This window comes from Enhydra lutris, unplaced genomic scaffold (genome assembly GCF_002288905.1).
Source record: "Enhydra lutris kenyoni isolate GAN:26980312 unplaced genomic scaffold, ASM228890v2 scaffoldscaffold17, whole genome shotgun sequence".
NCBI lineage: Eukaryota > Metazoa > Chordata > Mammalia > Carnivora > Mustelidae > Enhydra > Enhydra lutris.
This window is the reverse complement of record NW_019154101.1, coordinates 5,023,484-5,044,200: the sequence shown is the minus strand read 5'-3', so window position 1 is coordinate 5,044,200 and position 20,717 is coordinate 5,023,484. Positions and strand designations below refer to the sequence as shown.

Genomic DNA, 20,717 nt, shown 5'->3' with positions numbered 1-20,717 from the left:
TTTTCTTTTCCTATTTTTTTTTTTTTTTTTAGGTGAGGGTAAGAGGGGCAGAGGGATAGAGAGAGACAGATTCTTAAGCAGGCTCCAAGCTCGGTGCAGACCCCAACGTGGGGCTCAATCATGACCCTGAGACCATGACCTGAGCTGAAATCAAGAGCTGGATGGCTTAACCGACTGAGCCACCTAGGCATCCTTAGATCAGGGTTTTTCAACTTTAATACTATTGGCATTTTGGGTTGGATAATTCTTTATTGTGGAGGAACAATTCTGTGTGTTACACAATGTTTAGCAGTATGCCTGGCCTCTACCCACTAGATGCCAGCAGCAAGCCCCTGGTTGTGATACATGTGGGACAAAACTGTCCCTTGCTGAGAATCACTGTACTAGATGAACTGTCACATGACTTTCTTCTGAAGGCTCTCTTAAAACTGACAGTGGTTGGAAACACAGTATCTAGCTGCCCTTTTCTGTAGAATACTTTGTCGGGAAGAATAAAATACAGGTATTTCCCACTTTTTGTAAGCTCGTGTTATGAAACGGATTTTCTCAAGACCCACATTAGTACCTGTTTTCTCTAACTGAAAATCTGAAGAGGATTTTCTGCTTTTACTTTAAAGAAAGGCGAAAAGCGAAAATAGCTTTCAGTGCTTGTTTCACAGCAAGACCTTAGGCCTTATGGAGGCACCACTAAGTTCCTTTCCCACGAACCACACTCAGCATCTCAGCACCAAGCAGCCATAGCTGTGAACTGTGTCTGTGAGCATCTGTGCTTTCTCTTAATTTATTTTGTTTATCTGTTAGCAAGATGTGTCCTAAGGTGTCAGAAAAGCTAAGGAGAGGTTATTTCTTGGGTGTGGGAATGCTCAAAAATTACTCCATATAAATTAACGTTAGTTTCTTCTTCATTCTATGCCATTTGGGCTTACAAAAGATTTCAAAGGAACGCTCTTCTTTCAGGTAGCAGGGGAAACCTGTACCAAGAACCATATAATCAAGATGAATAAAACCTGGCAATTTCTTGCAAAAGGGACCAGATTAAATATGGGATCAAAATTTAAAAGGGATGCTGTCCTGACCTACCAGGAATATGGGCTTTAAATACTTTAAATGTTAAGAATTAACCATTTTAATACCATTTTAAAGAACTTTCTTACTATAAAGGATTGTTTTCTTAACATGGGAACTCACTGATCTGAGTTTCTTAGAAAATTAGTTCCAGTTCTTTCTGTCATCGGTTTCTCTTTTGCTTATAAAATGGTTTTTTGTTGATCTAGAGACCCCTAATTCCTTGCTGAGAGATTATTTTAACTTTACAAAACAACAGAACCACTCATAATAGAAAACACAACTTTTGGGAGATGGGTTAGCCCTTACCACTTGTCGGTACTTGTTTACATTTTCTTGAAGCGTGTTAAGTAGAAAACTGAAGATCTTTTCCATGTTCTGGGTTAATGTTTGCTGGATATCCCTTCTTCTCTGAGGGGGTAGTGTCTGAAAGGTCACTACATCCTCTGCCAGTCGTAGAAGGATAAACATCACTAATTCGGTCTGTGTTTCCTATACAATAGAAATAAACTAATTAAACTGAAACCTCTTTTTCACCACAGGTATGCCCAAAAGCTCTTTTCTGTTGACAAAACAAACTCTAGAACAGGCCTCCAAAATAAAATGAACTGATATAATTATATTCCATACCCCCTGTTTGGAAAGGGTATCCAATTCTATTAGCATATCAGGCCAGTGCTGTGGCCACTCCCGCTTGATCATTTCTACTACAATTCGAGACAAAACATCTTTAATATGGTTCTCCTCTTCCAAAATATCCAGTGTTCCCTGAAAAAGAATAAGATAGTAAGAGGTTTGTAAGACTGAATTTAAAAAACCTAAAAAACACCCCAAAACCCCACACTGAGAAAGTGTATGGAACTCCATAGCAGGCTTGCTTTTAAACTAAACAGAGTAAATAAACCTGCTCTCCACGGCTGAGTCACTTGTCCTGCATTCTCACTAACCATTTTCCTCACTTAAAACTTAAATAAGGGCTGAATCAGCTAATAAAGTGACTGTTGCACAGAGCAAGGAAGACATCATTGTTTTCCTTTACAAACTGAAGAGACTCTCATACTGACTGTTTCATTCTGTAAGAACGCCAAAGTTGAAGAGTATAGAAATGAAGACAATAAGAAGCTGATAAAATGAGACAGGAGTAGCAACTAAGTATTTTACCGATAGTTCTAGCATTATAAGACACAAATTATTCCTGGGACTTTGTCCTTCTGGAGTTTGGTATCAAAATTAGTGAATTAGGATTTCTATCAAGTTTCTCAAGAACTAGCAAAAAACAAATCCTAAGTTGATTAGTAATTCTGAAGGGGATTTTTTTCTGTTGAAGGCACTCAACTTTGGAGAGGAAAAGGTAGGAATTCAACTTTTCATGCCATTTGTAAAAAAGAAGAAAAAAGGCTGTGGATTTTAAGCATGTTCAAAGTGCTATTCTAATTCCCGATACTAATTCATCCTGCGTATTTTGTATTTTGTTAAAATCATACAGTAATTTGGTTTGGAATAAAAGGAAACAAACAGCAAAATGCAATCTAATTTAGATCTAAGAATCTTGTTCATTTGCTGAAAATCTCTCATCTCTGCTGAGCATGCTGTCCAACCTACGTAGAACTAGTGAACATAAATGCTAAAGAAGTCACCTTTAGTCTAAACTACCTCTGAAACACAAGTCTTCCAACCAATCATTCCTTACATTTGCAATCAGCTCCATGACACTGTTCTTCAGATAGACCTTCTCCAATCGAGACATGCTGTTCCACCGAAACCTGGCCACCAAAATGTGTAAGGTCAAAAGAACCACATTAGAAGTCTTCGTAAGTGACTGGCTTTGATTCTGTGTTGTATTATGCTAGCGATTTCACCAAGAAATTATACTTTCGATTTTGTACCCTTCAAAGAATGAACAAGAACACTCTATATTCAACAAAAATGCTGACGACAGAAAAATTCTTAGGAAAAAAGTTCTATATACAGGAAGTCATCCACTAATTGAAATTCACACAGGATTTGTGAGCAGATTAGCTTTCCCCCTTGATTTCACTGATAGCCCAAAAGCAAATATATACCTGAGACACCTAAAACAAATGTAGTTGCTTTTCAGAAAATAATAATGGTGATACTATTAACTCCTCTTTTGTGCTGGCTTATGGATAACACAATCCCACAAAAACTATGGCTAAGTCTTAAAAGCTGATTCCTCTGATCGACACTGGGGGTAGAAGACTCAAGTTAGGAAGGGTTTTCAATTCTTCTCATATAACCCTGTTTCGGATTTGCCATTCAGAGAAGGAACACACTCAAACTAAAAAAAAATTAAAAGCACAATCCCTAATCATAGATTTAATTACCTAAACACTGTATTATTCTAAAAAGACTTTGAGATCTCATGGCATATAGTAGGAGCTCAATAAATACTCATTAAACTACTATCAGCTAATATTTGTAGAATGCTTAGTATATACCATGTATTTTACATAGCTGAAGAAACTGAAGAGGAAGGTTAAGTCTTGAATTAAGAGAGCTCTTGAGGCTGTGATAATCTCTTGGGGATCATTCCTTTCTTCTTGGCAATTGTTCTTCTCTACCCACCTAAAGATTATCTCTATGAGTTATATAACAAATAAAGATTTGCTCTCTCACAGACTTCGGTGGTACTGTCCAAAAGCTCCTTACTTGACAACGTGTTCCAGGATTTGGAGGCCAAAATGTCTGACGATGGGTATCTGGGTTTTCTCAGCCAACCTCAAGCCACAGGGGACACAGATAGGGCACTTTTCTTTAAACTCCTCACAAAACTGAAACAAAAAAAAAGTTAGTATTTCCCTTAGGAAGCAAGAGAGAGTGGAGATTAAAAAAAATTTTTTTAGGGGCGCCTGGGTGGCTCAGTGGGTTAAGGCCTCTGCCTTCGGCTCAGGTCATGATCCCAGGGTTCTGGGATCAAGCCCCGCATCTGGCTCTCTGCTCAGCAAGGAGCCTGCTTCCTCCTCTCTCACTCTCTCTGCCTGCCTCTCCCATGACTTGAGAGCTCTATCAAATAAGTAAAATCTTAAAAAAAAAAAATTTTTTTAACTTCATCTTAAGAAACTCCAACCTGTGATATATTTTTAAACTGCAAAATTTAGATCAATAGTATATGAGTAAAGAACTGATAAACATTCTTTTCACTTGGATAGTTATATTTTCTATGCTATGGCCAAATAATGTTGAAAAAAACAAGTCTGACATAAACAAGTAAAAAATTATTTGCTAGAAATATACCCCTGAAGTATATAGGGATGAAATGACAATTTCTAGGATTTACTTTAAAAAAAAGTTAGGTAGGGGGAAGGAATAAAGCAAATGTGGCAAAATCTTTATAACTCCTGTAGTAGTATTCTCTTTACTTTATGTAATTTTTAGTATTTCACAGTAAAAAAAACTAATGGAACCCAACTGTTTCTCATTCCAAATCCTGTGGCAGACATCTATGTTTTTAAAAGTAAAGTTTTTCCCAAATGATGTTCACTCCATAAAGTTACATGATTTAAAACATACACAGCACTTAACTGGAATTAATAAAAACTTTAAAAAAAATGTATGCATAGGTGTTTTTCCTAATGACCATCTCTCACACCCCACTCAAATAGTTTGATGTGGGAATAAGTTCACATTTTATTAGCATCCCAATTTGTATTAGCATTCCCAAACTGTAACACAAAAGTCAGTCCCAGGAGCTGAGCATCCGGACTCAAGAAAACTACTTTCAGGAAACCAAAGTACCCTTATTAAAATGCAAAGTAAGTGGTAGAAGTTCATCTTTGCGCAAAATAGCCTGAGAACAGAACACAGTAAAAGAACATGGGGGAAGGGTGTGTGAGAATTAGCCCAGAGATAACCCAAGACACAGAATAGGATTAGTGAAGAGTCTAAGAATGTAAATAAAGTGGCGCTGGGGGGCTGGAGCTCCAGTAGGACGGGTCAGGAGGGTGCAAGGAAACGTAATGCACGGGAGACCGTCAAGAACGTAGCTAGCTGGTGTTGGGGACGTGATAGGCACGTGCACCACGGGAATGCTAAGGGATGTGGGGCTTGGGTAATAAAATAGAAGCATCCGGCTGTGATGCGGACTGAAGAGAAGTGGAGAAAGGAGAGGAGAGGGCAGCGGGAAGTGGCAGTGAGATGAGAAGCAGCAAGGAATCGGAGGGTCCCGAGAGAAGGGTAGGCGCGGCTAGAAGAGAAAGCCTGGAGTGAGAAGAGCCGCGGAGGGCGGGGAGGGGAAAGGCTAAGGCCCCCCGGGGTTGGGAAAGGAGATCCAAGGGCCGCGTGGGCGGGAAACCAGCACGGCTTCGGGCGGCGGGGGCACCGCTGAGGTTGGGGGAGGGTCTTGGGGCAGGCCCGGGGCGCCAGACTCCGTCTACCTTGAGGGCTTCCAGCCGGTAGCGCTGGGTGGAGCTGGGGTCCATCATGACCGTCACCGCTTTCACCAGCTGCTCACACAACGCGTTCACTTGATCCATCGCCATGGCTAGTGCCACGCGCCGCAAGCGCGGTCCACGGCCGGCCCGGGAGCACAAGGTACCGACAGCTCCCTTCGCTGGACCACAAGCTGGTACCGGGCCGCGGCGGGCTGGGGGGTGGGGAGAGAGAGGAGGAGCGTGAGCTGCAGAAGCTCCAGCTTGGAAGGAACCGGGGTTGCGCACGCGCCCAACTCGCCACTGCGCACGCGCCCGCGGAAGTGGCGGCTCTGGTGTGACGGTTGCCTCTCGGTGGGCGGAGCGGAGGACGGAAGGGCAGCAGTGCGCAGGCGCCTCAACGGCCTTTTTGCTGCGCGCGCGCTGTCTGATCTCTGTTCGGAGTGCTGGCTGTTGAGCGCGCAAACCCTGTGTAGGCCCGCTGGGCAGTGCGGTCGGTGCCCGCGTCAGTGGTCGACTGTGACCTGTGCTTCATTTCTCCGTCGTCACGGGAAATAAATCTCTCGAAGCCGACTGGTCCTCTCCTGGAAAGGGGGCAGATATTCAGGACCCCTTCACCTTCCTTCCAGTGGACAGCGAGCCTGGCATCGTTGGCGTCCGTGGTTGCCAGTTCTTCCAGGTGCTTTGCCACACTGGTAAGAGAATTTAGAACCGTTCAGTATCGCTGTTTTCAGACTTTTCATGTTGTCTTGGCTGTTGGTTTTACGCTATAGCAGTGGCTGGTGGTGTCGTTGGGCCGAAATTCGGTGAAACAGAAGAGCATGCTCAGACATAAGGCCTCGGTATGGTCCCCTAAGAGGAATTTTCTTGTGGAAAAACGGCATTTTCGCTAGCTCACAAACCCCCCTCTTCAGTTATGCTTATTTTCCTTAGATGTGTTGTCGCCTGAACGGCACCAAACTTACTTTGCACAGATGGTGATGAGTCGAGGTATTTGAAGATGAATAATTGCAATTATTGAAGGCTTGTGCAGTTTGGATCATTTGAAGTGCTACGTATAAGACTTCAAAACTGTCATCCTTATTCGGGAAGGGAGGTTTTTGGCAGCGAGTGTGTTTCATTTTTCCATCTTTAAAAAGCTCTTGCTTTCTTCAGCACAGTACATAACTTGCACACCTGAGCAGCTTCATTATCTGTTGAAGTTTGCATATTGGTTTTTGTGTTTGTTTACCCAGTAAAGTATTCGCTGGACTTAAATCACGGCTTCCTATTCTAACTCCATTTCTCCTATTTGCATCTAGCATGGTACTTCCCTGGTGTGTGTGTGTGTGTGTGTGTGTGTGTGTGTGTGTGTGACAGTGTGTTTACTGTTTTTATTCTGGCATTATCTGTTGCAGTGCAACACAAAAACCACTTCCTTTCATGGAAGGTGACTTCTGACATGTTACGGTTTTAACTTAACAAATATTTAAAGTTACACATTCTTCCAGTTTTCAGTGAGTGGAATTTACAAGGAATTAATGCCTTGATTACTCAGGTTTTTTAATTCATTGTTTTTTTACACTAATCTTCTGTCATTGTTAGTTGCATGCCATTTTTTTCAAGGTGAATGTTAATTGTTGACGCTTTTTTTTAATCCAGTCCCGTGCTTACTCAACTGTATAACCTATGTTTCTCATATTTAAATCATGAATTACTGGTGTTTTCATAAGTATCTTATTTACTTTAAGTCAGTTGTTAGCAATCTCTGCTACATATTAGAACTGCCTGGAGAGTTTTTAAAAATCACAATGTCCAGGTCACACCCTGTTTTGTTCTGTCTTGGTCTGTTAATAATAATGCCTTAAAATAATAAATAACATTTGAGTAACATTGATATTTGGCTTCTAACATCAGACATCCTAATTTAATTGGTATGGGTGTGTTTTGTGCTATCACAGCCTAGCAGTGATAATGCTGTGGTTAGAAATGTTTGGGGGGGTTGCTCCTGGTTGGCCTTCAGTGGGTTAAGCCTCTGCCTTTGGTTCAGGTCATAATCTCAGGGTCCTGGGATCTAGCCCCACATCGGGCTCTCTGCTCAATGGAGAGCCTGCTCTCTCTCTCTCTCTCACTCTCTGCCTACCTCTCTGCCTACTTGTGATCTCTGTCAAATAAATAAGTAAAATCTTAAAAAAAGAAAAGAAAAGAAATGTTTGGGGGCACTCACCTAGGCTCCAGTGAGTTCCCACAGACATTTCTTTCCAAACCAGTGTTCTTATGGTTCTTAGCATGATTGCAGGATACCCTTTAGCAGGTGACCCTCAGGAAGCTTTGAAAGAGTAAAAGTTTATTCCTTACAAGCCCTAGAGCTAACAAGACACACCCATTGGGCACAGCACAAGGTTACCAGTACAGAGTGAGCAAGCTAGCATAGGCCCGGGGTTCTACTTTTACTGGGATTGATGGTGGCAATCAAGAATTTCATGGGTGAACTTAAAAAATAAGAGCAGGAGGGGTGCCTGGGTGTCTGCCTTTGACTCAGATCATGATCTCTGGATCCTGGGATTGAGCCCCACAGGGGGCTCCCTGATCAGTGGGGAGTCTGCTTCTCCCTCCCCAAACCCCCCCCCCCCCCCGCATTTGTCCTCTCTCTCAATCAAATAAAATCTTTAAAAAGAAAAAAGCAGGAATTTAAAGTACAGGAAGACAGAAAAAAGGAAAACAAAAAAGTAAGCACCCAAAAACGTCCAATTATTGAAATCAACCAAGAATTCTAAAACAAAGGAGTGCTCAGTTGGGCCGGCACTTTAGTCATTTGTCTGGCTGTGTGTTTATTCAAGATAGTCATCTTGGGGGCGCCTGGGTGGCTCAGTGGGTTGGGCCTTTGCCTTGGGCTTGGGTCGTGGTCTGAGAGTCCTGGGATTGAGCCCTGCATTGGACACACTGCTCGGTGGAGGGCCTGCTTCCCCCTCTCTCTCTGCCTGCTTGTGATCTCTCTCTGTCTGTCGAATAAATAGATAAAATCTTTAAAGAAAAAAAAAAAAAGAGTCATCTTTGAAGTGGATGCCTCTGCAATCCAAACTTAAATCCGCCGTCTTCCTTATGAAAAAGGGGTGGGGGAGAACAACTTTCAGGGTTTACACAACAATCTACCCTGTGATGCCAGAGTCCATGATGAGGACATTAACTGCCTGGATAAAGCTGGTATGTTAAAAGTCAGGGTTAAATAATTATACAGGCCATAGTTTGAAATGCAGTCTCTAGCCATTGTCCCAAACTTGAAGTTGTCCAGCCATGAAAATAGGCCGATGATCCTGACTATTTGGCTAGTCCTGGAAATCTGCTCAAGGATTTGGGTAATACTGTGAAATATTTTAACATCTTCAGCCATCTGGTATAAGTAGGTTTGAGCCTGTCCTGATTGCTAGATTGTTTCATATTCAAAGGAACCAGTTTCTTAGTCCTGAGAATAATTAAGGGGTTGGGTCTCATTTCAGAAGGTGGTCATGCAGTTGGGTTCCCCAAGGTAAGCCTGTTTTAAAAAAAAAAAGTAAATTTCAAGATCTTACTGGCTTTATTCAAAGGTTATGAATTGGGCAGCATCCCATCTAACAAAAGAAACTACTAGGAGTTGTACAAAATGAAAGACTTCTATAGGGGCAGAAGGGGTCATGACAAGAAAGTTACTGTCAGAGTGGATTGTTTCAAGCAAGGCCACCTTCTTTTGGGGGAAGGCAGGGCACTAGTGCTGACCAGGAAATTCCAGACTGACAGGTTAAGATTACATGCTGGGAGAGGCTAAAACTGAAATTAGGTACACTCTTGGTTTGGTGACATGCGCTTGGTATAAGTGACTCCAGTTTGGGCCTGCTCTCTCTCTTTTAACAGGCCTACATGGTAGAAGTATGTGCTTCAGGCATTTAATAAGAGGTATTTCTATGGAAACAAAAGGAATAAAAACAAAGGTTAATATTTGGAGGAGATTATAATAGCAGTTTCTGAGTTCTGAAGGCAGCCAGTTGGGGAGATTTCTAGATGGCAGGCTCAAAGCTCTTCAGATGGAGTGAAGGCAGACAGTGGCAATCTTAGATTTTCCTGGTTTGCAGTTTGAATAGCTCTGGTGATCTTTTCTGAGTGGCCCACACAGTAACAGGAACAAAAATTGTCTATACATGAACTATTGTGGTGATATCTCTTAAGTTTATATCAAGTCCCACTTCAGCTTGCATGACTTTGGGAAAGGGCAATTTTAGTTCTCAGTGTTTCCAAGTCAGAAGGGTAGGATAACACTTAAATGTTAGTTTGGAGAGTTGTAGCCAAATATTGGCGGAAACTAGAAGAATTGAGGATCCAGTCCAGTTTAGAGGTAGAAAACAAAACCTCAGAGACAAATAACAACAAAAGAATCTGAATTCCACAAAGCTGTGTTACTGAAACATTCTTTGTCTCACAGTCACCCCCATTTCTATCAGAGATAGTTGAAGTAAGCCTAATTTGTTTGTAAAATAAGTCTAATCTCATTAAACTTGGCTGATTGTTTATATGATTGCAGCAAGAATTTACATAATTGCAGCAAGAATTGACCATAGAGACTTTTAAGTCTGCTTTGCTGGAACTTTTCATAAGGAATCTCAGATTGAGCTTTTAAAAGCCTCTCAAGGCTAGGAAGCCAATCCAGAAACCTGCCAGTAGGCCTTGCCTGTAATACTTATAAATTTGAGTGAATTCCTCTCTTCTTGAAGTTCCTAAAATACCCTGAGGTTCCTGGGCTTGCCAGGAAGTGACCTTCCTTAGGAGGGCTATTGGGAACTCTGTAAGTAAGGTCCCAGGCTGATTTTTCAAGGAGCTTTATGGGCTCCATGAAGTCAACCTTAGTTCCTTAACTACTATATCTATGTATGTCTTTCTCAAATATGACATCCAGTGAAAGTCTGGGTTGTATAACCAATGTTTCCATTTGGGTCCTGTTATAAGAAGAACAGATCCTTATTGAATTTATGCAGATAATTATATTGTCATAAAAGTAAGAATATTAGCTGACAGTTTTCTACTTTTGGAGGGATCAGATAGGGAGAAAAAGTAATGGTATCATCTGTGTTCTCAAAAGTATACTTTACCAAATTGTTTTAAGTCAAAGATAGCTTAAGAAAAGAGGTTTCTTAAAACTGGAAAAAATAGAACATTGAAGAACCAATGATGTTTCATATAAAAAAAAAGTCATAAAAAGTTATAATCATCCTCATCAGTTCATTCAGTCCCATGGCATTCTTGTTGATTTTTGGGGGAATAGTTTTGTGAAACCATCAGTTTCTTTGTAAGTGTTCCATCAGTTCTTACCCAGTTCAGTTGTATGATATAAAAGTTATCAGAAATCTTTATTATTTTAGAGTACTTGTCAGTGTCCTTTCCATGAATTTCTGAAAGATGAAACATATTTGCAAACAACTGTAAATGACAAAAGACTTAAAAATGTCCATAGTTTAAGATATCCTGAGAGCTCATTATAATGCAGTTGACAAGGAAATTTGGTATTTCTGTGACACAACATCCCTTTTTAGAGAGGGGGAGGAGCAGAGGGAGAGAGAGAATCCCAAGCAGACTCCATGCTCAGAGGGGACTCTAACATGGGATCAGTCTCACAGCCCTGAGATCATGACCTGAGCTGAAACCAAGAGTCAGACGCTTAACCACCTAAGCTGTGGCACCCCAAGTGACACATAACATTTTAAAATAATAATTAGAATTAAGGTTAATAATGTGTCAGGGGTGGCTGGGTGGCTCAGTGGGTTAAAGCCTCTGCCTTCAGCTCAGGTCATGATCCCATGGTGCTGGGATGGAGCCCCGCATCGGGTTCTCTGCTCAGCAGAGAGCCTGCTTCCCCCTCTCTCTCTGCTTGCCTCTCTGCCTACTTGTGATCTCTGTCAAATAAATCAATAAAATCTTTTAAAAAAAGATTAATAATATATCATAATTTTAGTAATTTCATGTTTCTTAAATGCTTATATATCCATACAAGGATATGCATAAAGAAGGTTTAACGTTATTTCATATTTAACATATCATATGCAGGTTTACCCCACTATCTGAAAGTAAAGCATTCCTTTCTTTAAAATTTTATTTATTTATTTGAGAGAGAGACAAAGATAGCAAAAGAGAGCACAAGCGGGGAGGAGAAGGAGAAGCTGAGCAGGGAGCCCCATTTGGGGTTCTATCCTAGGACCCTGGGGTCATGACCTGAGGCAGATGCTTAACCAACTGAGGCGCCCAGGCCCCCCATGAAAGTAGAGCGTTCCTATGAAACCTTTCATAAACCAAAATGGTGTAAAGCAAAAAAGCAATTACCACTTGTTTATATGGAAAAGTTCTTAAGCATTCTCAGACTTAAAAAATAACCTCTCAAACTTTTCTGATACCTTAGAATCAGTCCTGTAAGTAATAAATTACCTTTATTTTTTTAGTTTCCTGATGGTTATTGCTGAAGGGAATCTTGCGATCATAATAAGAACAGTAAGGGTCATTCCGTTGTATCTTTTCCTTTGGAAAGGGGAGATGTCTGTGGGAAGCTCACTGGAGCCCAGGTAAGTGCCCCCAGCCATTTCTAGCTCGTAGCATTACTATCAATAGGTTGAGATGGCACAAACACACCCATACTAATTAAATTAGGATGTCTGGCGGTAGATGCCAGATATCAATATTATTTAAATGTTCTTAGGTTGGGGGGCACCTGGCTGGCTCAATTCATAGAGCATGCAACTTGATTTTGGGGTTATAACTTCAAGCCCCACGTTGGGCATAGTGCTTACTTAAAAAAAAAAATGATTCTAATCTGCAGTGAAGTTGGGAGCCACTGCTTTAGTTTACATTCCTTCTTCCAGATTCCTGACAATGCTAAATGAGAACATTATTCTGTATCCACTACCACGTATATAAAGTTTGATCTTCTGTTCTATGTTCCATACCTTTATGTATGTTTATATGTGAATAGTATGTAGTATTTTCTTTTGCCTTCAAAAGTTTATATAAATGGATAGAAAATCACTGTTAGGACACTGTGAAGTATTACAGGCAAGACCCACTGATAGGTGCTTAATGTTGAAAGTTTGAGGAAAACCAGGATCTTTGTATAATCTCAAAGTATCTGCCCTAAAATAACAATTACAAAACTAAAAATAGTAACTTTACCATGGGAAACCTGGCAAACCACCACAACTAAATGATCATGGTTAACACCACAAGAGTAATAACACCTTTTGATATCATGTATCTCAATATGATACATTGAGACGAGTACATCACTTCCATAATATTCTTGCCAAAATATGTAGCCTTAATCTAATCAAGAGAAAACATTGGACAAGCCTAAATCGAGAGACATTCTCAAAGTAAAGGACTAGTTCTCTTCAAAAGTGCCAACGTCATGAAAAATAAGGGAAGACTGAGGAATTGTTACAAATTGTAGAAGACTGAGGAGACATGATGACTAAGCTTTACTACCTTCCTAAAATTGTACCAATTTATATATTATACTCCTACCAGCAGTATATGAAAATGCCTGTTTCATTCTTGTTAATATCCATGCTCATGATAACTCAACAGTGGAAGAACAGAAATAATTGTTTTCCTTGGCACTTCGGATTAGGTGTCTTTTTTGACTATAAAATATTGTCTTTCAGAGAAATGACTACTGGACAGGACCGAGTAGTTGTCCTAGTGGACATGGACTGTTTTTTTGTTCAAGTGGAACAGCGGCAGAATCCTTATTTGAGGAATAAACCTTGTGCAGTTGTACAGTACAAGTCATGGAAGGGTGGTGGGTATGTATCATAGCTATTGTAACTGTCAACTGTTTTATTCTATAAGAATACATGACAGTGTGTTAAGTCCTGTTTTTGAGATCTCTGAACTGCTATGTTTGAGATGGAATAGTGGCATCTGTGACCAAAAAGTTTCTGCTATCACATTTATAGCCCATTCAGTTAAATTTTAGTTATTTTTGTTTGTGATCTTGTAATATTTATGTTTGTCTTTTTTTTTTTTTTTTTTTTTTTTTCCTAACCTTAGAATAGTTGCAGTGAGTTATGAAGCTCGTGCATTTGGGGTCACTAGAAGCATGTGGGCAGATGATGCTAAGAAGTTATGTCCTGATCTTCTGTTGGCACAAGTTCGTGAGTCCCGTGGGAAAGCTGACCTCACCAAGTAAGAAGGAAAGAATGTTTAGGGGAATGGAAGAATTGGAAATAATATTCTATGAGGCTAAGAACTGATGTTTCAAATTTGTGTTGTATAATTAATAACTGACAGAGTTCCTTTGGACAGCCAGCTTTTCTCTTTGAAATGAAAATAGATTTTGATATTATGTTTCAGAAACAGTGCAGTCATTACAGCCTTTAACAAGTTGCTGCCCTTAACACCCCTTCAGTTCCTTAATTGTTTAAAAATTGGTGTTATATTTAAAAATACCAGTTTCCATGTTCTTAGACCAAAAGTCTGAATTGTTTGAAGTAATTAGATTGACTGAAACTAAGTTTTTCCAGAGAAGGATGAGTCAAACTGACATAGTACAGTATCTACAGTTGCTTGCTAGAACTGAACAATCTCAAAGGAGATTACCTCTGTGTTTGAAGTGAGCTGTCACTCCCCAGATTTTAGAACATTAGTCTATATGGGCATGGCCAAGCTCCAACCATTATAATAATCCTAATGGATAGTATATATTGAGCATTTGTCCTATGCCAGCCTGTGTTAAACTCTCCATAGGCAAAATCTCTTAAATATCATGTTATTATAACATAGACTCTAGAATTACCCATCCCCTTACCTCCATAAAGAAATAAGTTTAGAGAGCTTAAATAATACAAGTTCACACAGTTAGAAAATAGAAGGCTGAGGATTCAGGGGGGGTTTTAGATTTCAGTAGCCATATTCTCACAGTTTACCATGTAGTGTGGTGTGTAGCAGTCATGATTTGACTTAAGACTTACAATATTCCTGAATTCACCTATGAATTACAAGTCTAAAGGTGGTGTGCCATAGCCAACTTCACCCTGGAGTTATTGCCAGAAGAGAAGACAGATTTACTGAAGATGAATATCTTAACCCTAAAGTAACATTAATTCAGCTAATAGACATATGCTACACTGCATTGAATAGACTTTTGTGCTGGTAAAGACAATGTGACTTCCCAGAAATATAGTTGATTTCTGAGTGTGATTTTGAAAAGCTGCATGCTTTAAACTGGATCATTTATTTTACTCTTAAAATCTTCATCAAGAAGGGATACCTTGGTGGCTCAGTTGGTTAAGCATCTGCCTTTGGCTCAGGTCAGGATCCCAGGGTTCTGGGATCAAGTCCCACAGTGGGCTCCTTGCTTGGCAGGAAGCCGGTTCTCCCTCTGCCTGCCACTCCCCCTGCTTGTGTTCTGTCCCCCTCTCTCCGTCTCTCTGACAAATAAAATCTTTAAAAAAAAATCTTCGCAATTTAAAATTATTTTAATAATTAACCTGTGATACCAAGTTATAAATTATGATTTGCAGAAATGTATACAAATAAATTTTATCAAATATTCTTAAGATACTTTGTAGTAAGTTGCCCAAGAGGCCATGGAGGAACACCAACTACTGCAGTAAGGTGTTCTTTCCTCACTTTGTGCGTTTGTGTGTGTGTATCGTGTTCTCATGCTCTTGCACACACTAGCACTCTTTTTTTTCCTTTGAGGTGTGACTATCCAGCACAAATAATGATTAAAAGGAAAAAAAGCCAAATATTTTTCTAATTCTTTTGAAGATGTTTTAGACAATAATTATACTAGTTTTTATAGATGTCTTTATGAAATGGTGCAGATATTTCCATTTTTATGGTAGATCTATCAGGAACAAAGAACTTACTGTAAATTCCATAGCAGGTTCAAAGCAAATAAAATATGCACATATTGACATAGGAAACTAGCCATCTACAGCCAGAAGGGCTGCTTGTTATTATTTAAATAGGAAGTATATGGTGAAATTGGTATCCTCTAGAGAAGGGTGTCACCACATTCCAAGCATTTATCTTCAGTTTGATTATTTGAATGTTAGTATACCCAGAACTGATTGGACTTGGTTAGTTGGTTGGATGTGTGTGTGTGTGTGTGTGTGTGTGTGTCTGTCTGTGTGTGTATGTGTGTAGTAAGGACCGGCTCACATGTTGTTCCAACTCACTACTGACTGAAGTATAAAATCCATATGTCACTTTGTTAATTTAAAATGAGAAACACTGTCTTGAGAAATACCAGATACTTGGGTTCACAAATCAGGGCGGTGTTTCCTGTAAGTTACGTCTTATTTGAAGACAAAAGTAGAAGCAGAAAATACATAATGGATATATGAAAATTAAAAAAAAGAATAGGTGATCTTAGTAAAATGTAGTTGAACAAGTTTGAAGCATTTCTTTCCTTTTGGAGAGAGCCACAAAAACATGTTTATGGTCTGGATGCTTTCTACCTTCATAGGGTAAAGTCTAGACTTCTAGAGTCACTAAACATGTTTGCCTCCATTGTTCTTCTTTTTCTTTGCTTCTGTTATTGACCATCCATCTGTCTGTGCATTGACCCCTTCATTTGGGTTACTGTCTCATCTCTGCCAAACCATTGCTCCCTTTAAGGAGACCTTACACTGGTTATATATATGATTCTATTATGAGATAGAGGGGATGGGCACTGACAGTCACTATGTTGCCTTCATTTATTGCCTACACATATGATAATCTGTATACTTTTTAGGTACCGGGAAGCCAGTGTGGAAGTGATGGGGGTAATGTCTCGTTTTGCTGTGATTGAACGGGCCAGCATTGATGAGGCTTATATAGACCTGACGAGTGCTGTACAAGAAAGACTACAAAAGCTACAAGGTCAACCTATCTCAGCTGACCTGTTGCCAACCACCTACATTGAAGGGTTGCCCCAAGGCCCTACAACAGCAGAAGGGACTGATCAGAAAGGTACTTCCATAGCGTCATATTGCTTCTGCTTCCTGCCTTTGGAATCTGCTTTGCTTGGTCACGCTGATCCTTCTTGGATTGATTGAAAGGAAACTTAAACTACAACCTGAATGAATCACAAGGACTCACGTGGAAGGATATACAAATTCTCTTATCTTTCCAGGTATATGGATGTTGAGAATCTGTGGAATCTGTATGAAATCAAGTTTCTATTTAGATATAATGAGAGCAGGTTTGAGTTATCAGTAGACTGAGCACTTTTGTTATTTGTAGGTTAATTTATAATGTTGTAACTTGGTTTCTTTTAAGTTTTTTTAAGGGGGACCTCAAGTACAGGGAGTTGAGTCACTCAAAATTTCTTTTACTTTTTTTTTTTTTTTTTTAAGGATTTTATTTATTTGTCAGAGAGAGAGAGCACAAGCAGAGGGAGAAGCAGGCTCTCCACTGAGCAAGAAGTCCGATGTGGGACTCAGTCTTTGGATCTTGGAATCTTGACCTCAGCCAAAGGTAGGCGCTTAACTGACTGAGCCACCCAGGCGTCCCTGAGTCACTCAAAATTTCTAATCAATTCATAGTAAAATACTAGGGCGCCTGGGTGGCTCAGGCTGTTAGGTGTCTGCCTTCAGCTTAGGTCATAATCCTGGGGTCCTGGGATCGAGCTCAGCAGGGAGCCTGCTTTTTCCATTCCCTGTGCCCCATCTTTCCCCTCACCCCCGCTTGTGTGCTTTCTCTCTATCAAATAAATAATAAATAAAATCTTTAAAGAAAATGTGTAGTAAAATATCAATGGGCTTTGCAAAGCCTCTCTTGTTTTATTTATTTTCCTTACTTTCCCCTTCATAGTGATTTCCCCCCACTACCTCCCTACCTGGCCCACCCTCTGGCCCCCACTGATGTGTTTGGTGTATCTTTTTAAATTTGTATGTCTTTACAAATTGTACAGTGTTGCTTTGTGTATATGCTTTTAAAATTTGTGCTTTTTAATTAAAAGATAGTATTGTGTTATAGATCTTATTCTTGTTTTTTTAATTAATATTTAAATTTTAATTCCAGTATGGTTAGCATACAGTGTAGATCTCATTCTTTTTCTTGATTTTCCTTCAGTGGTGATTTTATAGATCTTTCCATGTAGTTGTATTTATGTGTAATTGATTGCTCTTAATTGCAGCATATATCCACGGTATGGACCTATCATATTTACATGTTTTTTACCAGTCTTCTAGTGATGAACTCATTTGTTTCTTATGATTTTTTTACTGTTGATATGATAAATGTCCTCATTCATCCTCTTTTGAACTTACTCAGGGGTTTCTCTGAGAAATGTTTTCAGGAGTAGACTGCTAGGTCATAAGCCATACACATGCTTAGTTTCACTAAATACTGCCAGATTGTTTCCCAGGATGGCTATAACAGTTACCTACTCTTGAAGTACAAAAGAATTCCTATTGCCCTATATCCTCACCAGCAATTGCTGTGTTCTTTTTCTTTTTTTTTTTTTTTTTAAGATTTTATTTGTTTATTTGACACAGAAAGAATGAGCACAAGTAGGGGAAGCAGTAGGCAGAGGGAGAAGCAGGCTCCCCGCTGATCAGGGAGCCTGATGTGGAGCTCAGTCCCAGGACCCTGGGACCATGATCTGAGCCGAAGGCAGACACTCAACAACTGAGCCACCCAGGTGTCCCAATTGCTGTTTTCTAATGTTTAAAATATATACATATCTATCTATCTGTATTTTTTTTTTTTTTTAAGATTCATTTACTTGACAGAGACACAGCGAGAGAGGGAACACAAGCAAGGGGAGTGGGAGAGGGAGAAGCAGGCTTCCCACTGAGCAGGACCCTAGGATCATGATCCGAAGCTGTAGGCAGACTAACAACTGAGCCACCCAGGCACCCCTAAAAATATTTTCAATGTGATGGCTATAAAGTGGTATTTCATGTTTTTGGTTTGTTTAAATATACATTCTCTATTTACCAATTGAAGTTGAACATTTCTTCATATACTTGTTAGCTAATTGAGTAAGGTTCTATACATTCATGTGTTGTTAGTTCCTAAATGCTTTAATTTTTTTTATTGTTATTGTTTTACATTTTTTCTATTATATTTTATACTTGGTTATTGATGTGTAGGGAAAGGACAAGTGATTTTTTTTTATAAGTTCATCTTTATTTACTTTACCTACGTGAAAAAACTTGTATTATACAGGCATATCTCAGAGATATTTCGGTGACCAGACTATCCACAACAAACCAGATATCTCAGTAAAGTGAGTCAGGTTAATTTTTTGGTTTCCTAGTGCATATAGAAGTTATGTTTATACTATACTGTCATCTATTAAGTGTACAAAGTGTTGTTTCTTTGTTTATAAGTAGGCTGCACATCCAATGTGGAACCCAGCGCAGGGCTTGAGCTTGCAACCCTGAGATCAAGAGTTAGACGCTTAACCGACTGAGCCATCCAGGCACCATAGTGTCATCTTTAAATGTACATATCTTAATTTGTAAAAACTTTGTGCTATAAAATGCTAATCACCTGACCTTTCAGCAAGTTGTAATCACTGATTATAGATCACTATAACAAATATAACAATAATGAAAAGGTTTGAGATATTGTGAGGATTACCAAAATGTAACATAAATATACAAAGTGAGCAAATGCTATTGGGAAAATGGTGCCAACATATTTACTTTTTGCGGGGTTGACACAAATCTTTAGTTTATAAAAACACATTGAAGCAAGGCACAGTAAATCAAGATGTGCCTGTAATCTGCATGAAAATGCTTTTAATAAATTTATTCAATGGTTAAAAATAATTTCTTAAAATTAGGGCAACGGGCACCTGGGTGGCTCAGTGGGTTAAGCCTCTGCCTCCTGCTCAGGTCATCATCTCAGGGTCCTGGGATGGAGCCCCACATCGGGCTCTCTGCTCAGCAGGGAGCCTCCTTCCCCTTTTCTCTCTGCCTGCCTCTCTGCCTACTTGTGATCTCTGTCTGTCAAATAAATAAATAAAATCTTTAAAAAAAAAATTAGGGCAACAAAAATGTTGCTTTTGTGGTATTGCTAATTTATAATAGTTCTAGATAACGGTTATAAGAGAATCTGGGCCTTAAGTTTTTTAAATCAAATATTATGAAACTGGAATTCAGCTGGAACTCCCAGAGCAAAGAATTTGGCAGTTACAGGCTTTTTAACAGGGATCTACAGTTTGTCCTAGACATTTTCTAGTACTTTTCATAAAGGCTATCTTCAGAACAGTGTATCTCCTCTTTATTTGTAATATACTCTTAGAACTATTATTTTGTAACGTTGTTCTTATTCAGAAGTGCTTTTTCAGTAAAAAGTTTTGCATGCTGGCTATTAACCAAAAGGAAAGTTTGGGACACCTGGGTGGCTCAATAATTTGAGTGTCTCCTTTGGCTCTAGTCATGACCCCTGGGCCCTGGGATTGAGTCCACCTCCAGCTCCTTGCTCAGCGAGGAACCTGCATCTCCTTCTGCTTGCCACTCCCCCTGCTTATGTTCTCTCTCTCTCTCTCTCTCTCTCTCTCTCTGACAAATAAATCTTTTTTTTTTTTTTTTTTTAAAAAAGGGAACTGGATACCAGCCTATAGCAAGTTAACTTCTAAGCGGGGAGAACATTAAGGCAATCTGTTATTGTAAAAACAATAAAGATTTGTCTAGAAAAAGCTCAAAGAGAGTTTAGCTTACTTCTAGTTAAAGTGGTAAATTTCCCATGGGTTCCATATTTTAAAATAAGATGTAAGATTTAAAGTTTCCTTTGCCATTGAACAGTTGTATGATAAGCCTTTAACTTGTTGGAGGGTGGTAGTAGTACAACTGCCCAGGGAAGCTTGTGAGAAAGACAATTGAGGAATCATTTTATTCTCTGATCCTGATATAGCAGAGTTTATCAACCTGGAGGCTGCAAATCCTTCAATTCCTTCAGGAAAATACAATGGACAATAAAAATGTGCTACTTAGGGGAGCCTGGGTGGTTTAGTCGGTAAGGCATCTGCCTTCAGCTCAGGTCATGATCCCGGGGTCCTGGGATCAAGCCCTGCATCAGTCTCCTTGCTCAGCAGGGAGCCTGCTTCTCCCTCTGCCTGCCAATTCCCCTGCTTGTGTGTGCACACTCTCTCTCTCTCTCTCTCTCTCTCTCTCTCAAATAAATAGATAAAATCTTTAAAAGAAAAAGATGTGCCACTTAAAGGAGGCAGTTATAATAAATAAACATTTGATGATGAAATATGTCATGATTTTCTTTTCTTTATTAGTCTGGGACCAGTGTCAGAAATTTAACGATCAGGGGCAC

The 20,717-nt window shown here is 39.6% G+C and overlaps 2 protein-coding genes across 7 annotated transcripts in view; one reads left to right on the top strand and one right to left on the bottom strand.

Moving 5' to 3' along the window:
• LOC111147557 (exportin 5) overlaps positions 1-5,672 on the bottom strand; it is a 45,815-nt gene extending 40,143 nt beyond the window's left edge. For all 3 annotated transcript variants that reach the window (XM_022503652.1, XM_022503651.1, XM_022503653.1), the window contains exons 1-5: positions 5,460-5,672; positions 3,736-3,857; positions 2,756-2,828; positions 1,696-1,833; positions 1,375-1,557 (exon numbers count right to left, since the gene is read on the bottom strand). In XM_022503652.1, coding sequence (XP_022359360.1) covers positions 1,375-1,557; positions 1,696-1,833; positions 2,756-2,828; positions 3,736-3,857; positions 5,460-5,564 — 621 coding nt within the window. In that variant the 5' untranslated portion in view covers positions 5,565-5,672. The remainder of the gene's footprint in view (positions 1-1,374; positions 1,558-1,695; positions 1,834-2,755; positions 2,829-3,735; positions 3,858-5,459) is intronic.
• A 152-nt stretch (positions 5,673-5,824) lies between these two features.
• LOC111147574 (DNA polymerase eta) overlaps positions 5,825-20,717 on the top strand; it is a 33,264-nt gene continuing 18,371 nt past the window's right edge. Inside the window, exons 1-5 of one of the 4 annotated variants that reach the window (XM_022503685.1) lie at positions 5,926-6,148; positions 11,891-12,010; positions 13,106-13,246; positions 13,494-13,628; positions 16,189-16,406. In XM_022503685.1, the coding sequence (XP_022359393.1) occupies positions 11,898-12,010; positions 13,106-13,246; positions 13,494-13,628; positions 16,189-16,406 (607 nt within the window). In that variant the 5' untranslated portion in view covers positions 5,926-6,148; positions 11,891-11,897. Of the gene's footprint in view, positions 6,149-11,890; positions 12,011-13,105; positions 13,247-13,493; positions 13,629-16,188; positions 16,570-20,717 lie in introns of those variants that run through there. The other 3 variants (XM_022503682.1, XM_022503683.1, XM_022503684.1) reach the window with 3 other exon arrangements.